General features: G+C 34.5%; 1 protein-coding gene across 1 annotated transcript; it reads left to right on the top strand.

Moving 5' to 3' along the window:
* The first annotated feature begins 588 nt into the window (after positions 1-588).
* LOC132602408 (RING-H2 finger protein ATL3-like) lies at positions 589-2,120 on the top strand. Its single transcript, XM_060315268.1, has one exon. It carries the CDS (start codon positions 980-982, stop codon positions 1,760-1,762), a length of 783 nt encoding a protein of 260 aa, XP_060171251.1. The 5' UTR covers positions 589-979; the 3' UTR covers positions 1,763-2,120.
* The last annotated feature ends 235 nt before the right edge of the window (positions 2,121-2,355 follow it).

Below are 2,355 nucleotides of genomic sequence, written 5' to 3'. Positions count from 1 at the left end.
ACACCTTACACATGTATACATATTCAAAAGAAAGTACAAACAATTTTCTTTGTTATTCAATTACACAAAAATGACATTTGAATCACGATAGAGTTGTCGAAGTTACAAAGTCCAAACAACATTAACCAAAATTAAGCATAATCTCCTGTACAATTTTACACCAAAAATTTCATTTAGTGACATCCAAAATCTAACTTGAATGAGATGTATATTTTTGTACAAAAACTAGTACTATTAAATATAATATATATGGATTGTATATGTAGTATAAACTTAGGTACGGTATATCGGCATTCTTTTTATAAATATCGAATACCGTACCGAATACCAAATAATATTAAAATACATACCAAATACCATAATATAGAAACCGTGATATTAAAAATTTTGATTTTGGTATGATATTCGGTATATACCGTACCATGCACACACTTCAACCTTGCCCTTACCAACGGTATGTTTCACATGTAGAAAAAGCCAAGTCAAACAATAATAACCGTCTAGAATATGTGAAGTCTGGTGACAATTTCTTGTTTGAATTCTCCCTAATTCTCTGAGCCATCCATTTGGACTTCCCCCTTCTTCTATATAGACTTTTCTCTCATTCTCCTACTTACACCCAACTCATAAATACTACTCTTATATATACAATCTTAGCTTAATTTCTCATCCTATTAAGCCAACCAAAGCCCATCCCAACATTTTTTTTCTCTCTCTCCCAAATACCAACTTCAAATCTTGTTTTTTTTTTCTCCCTCAAACAATTAGCCAATATTTAGTGTTTTGATATTAGAGGTTAGAACCCACATAAACTCAAAGTCTTTCTTAAAATCTTTTTTGTCCTCCTTTTCATATTGGTTAGTAAAAAAACTCACCTTTCCTACAATTTTGTTCTTGGTTTAGATTCTTTGAATTTCCCAACCATTTTGTTATTTTGTAAGTATCCAAAAGTGAAAAAATCAACTTTGTGTTCTTGAAAATGGAAGATGTTTCAAGCAATACTAGTGTTAAATTAGATGAGTCTGATTTATTAGCTCTTCTAGGAAAGATTATGGTGGGGTTAATCTTCTTAGTAGCGGTTTTCATATTGTTTTTCCACATTTACACTAAATGGTTCTTGAATCGCCAGCAACAGCAAGATACAGGCGATGACTCTAACGGCGACACTTGGCGAAAAGTGAATGGTCAGGGACTGGACCCCACCGTTCTCGAAACAATTCCTGTCGTTGGATTTGATTCTAAAGAGTTTAAAGATGGAGCAATATTGGAATGTACTATTTGTCTGTGTGAGTTTACTGATGGTGATAAGATGAGATGTTTACCAAAATGTAATCATGGGTTTCATGTTGAATGTATTGACACGTGGCTTCAGTGTCATTCCACGTGTCCTCTTTGTCGTAACCCCATTTTGACAACTGGCGAATTGCCATTGGAGACAGTGGAATCAGAGGTTTCGGGTTGGGGTACCGCAGAGTTGCCTAATTTCCCAACCAATGTGTTATTTTGGGGAAATGAGACTCAAGTTAGTACCTTGTGTAATCCTTGTTTGGACTCGACAGTAGCTTCGACGAGTAATAATGGATCACATGGAATGTTGGTAGTCGATATTCCAGGGCGGGTTAGTGAAGAGGAAGAATCGAGATATGTAATGCCTGAAAGACTGAGGCGTTTGGTGAGGCTTTTGAGCGGGAATAGGAGGGTAATTAACCCTTCTAGTTCGCGAAATGTAGATATAGAACAAGGGAGTAGAAGCCCGAGTTAGCATAGACTCAGAGGCTGATTCAGGATTTAAAATTTTAATAGGTATAAAAGAACAAAATGTCATTACACCTATTTCTTTTTTTGAAGAAGTGAGCTTGGTTCAATTTATATATGTCTATAAAATGTAGTACATGATGTAATGTAAATGGTATACTATTTCTACATTCTTTAGGTGTCTGTAGGCAATGAATTATTGTACATGTATAAACATATTGTAGACGGCTTCTCTGTTTGAGAATAGAGGCAATCTATTTTCTCTTACAGAAGAGTGTTAGAAGTATTCTTTTTGTTAATGCGAGCAGTGACATTTCTTGTATTTTCTGGATGGTACATTTAGATGAATTTACACTTCACTTGAAGTATCTTCGCATGAATCCTGTTTCAGTCAAAAAATTTCAGATTTTCAAAGCAGTTGTTGCAAGCAATTATTTCATCTAATGGTTAGAATTGATATTCCCTTAGTGGTCGTTTGGTTTAAGGACTCATTAGTCCTGGGATTATAATCCCGGGACTAATTTATCCCATCTATTGGGATTATTTTATATCATCTAAAAGATGGTATAAAATAATCCCAGTATAAGTTGGTTAAGAAGG

Source organism: Lycium barbarum, chromosome 7 (assembly GCF_019175385.1).
Source record: "Lycium barbarum isolate Lr01 chromosome 7, ASM1917538v2, whole genome shotgun sequence".
NCBI lineage: Eukaryota > Viridiplantae > Streptophyta > Magnoliopsida > Solanales > Solanaceae > Lycium > Lycium barbarum.
Note: the sequence above shows the minus strand (reverse complement) of the source record. Positions and strands in the feature narration are given on the sequence as shown.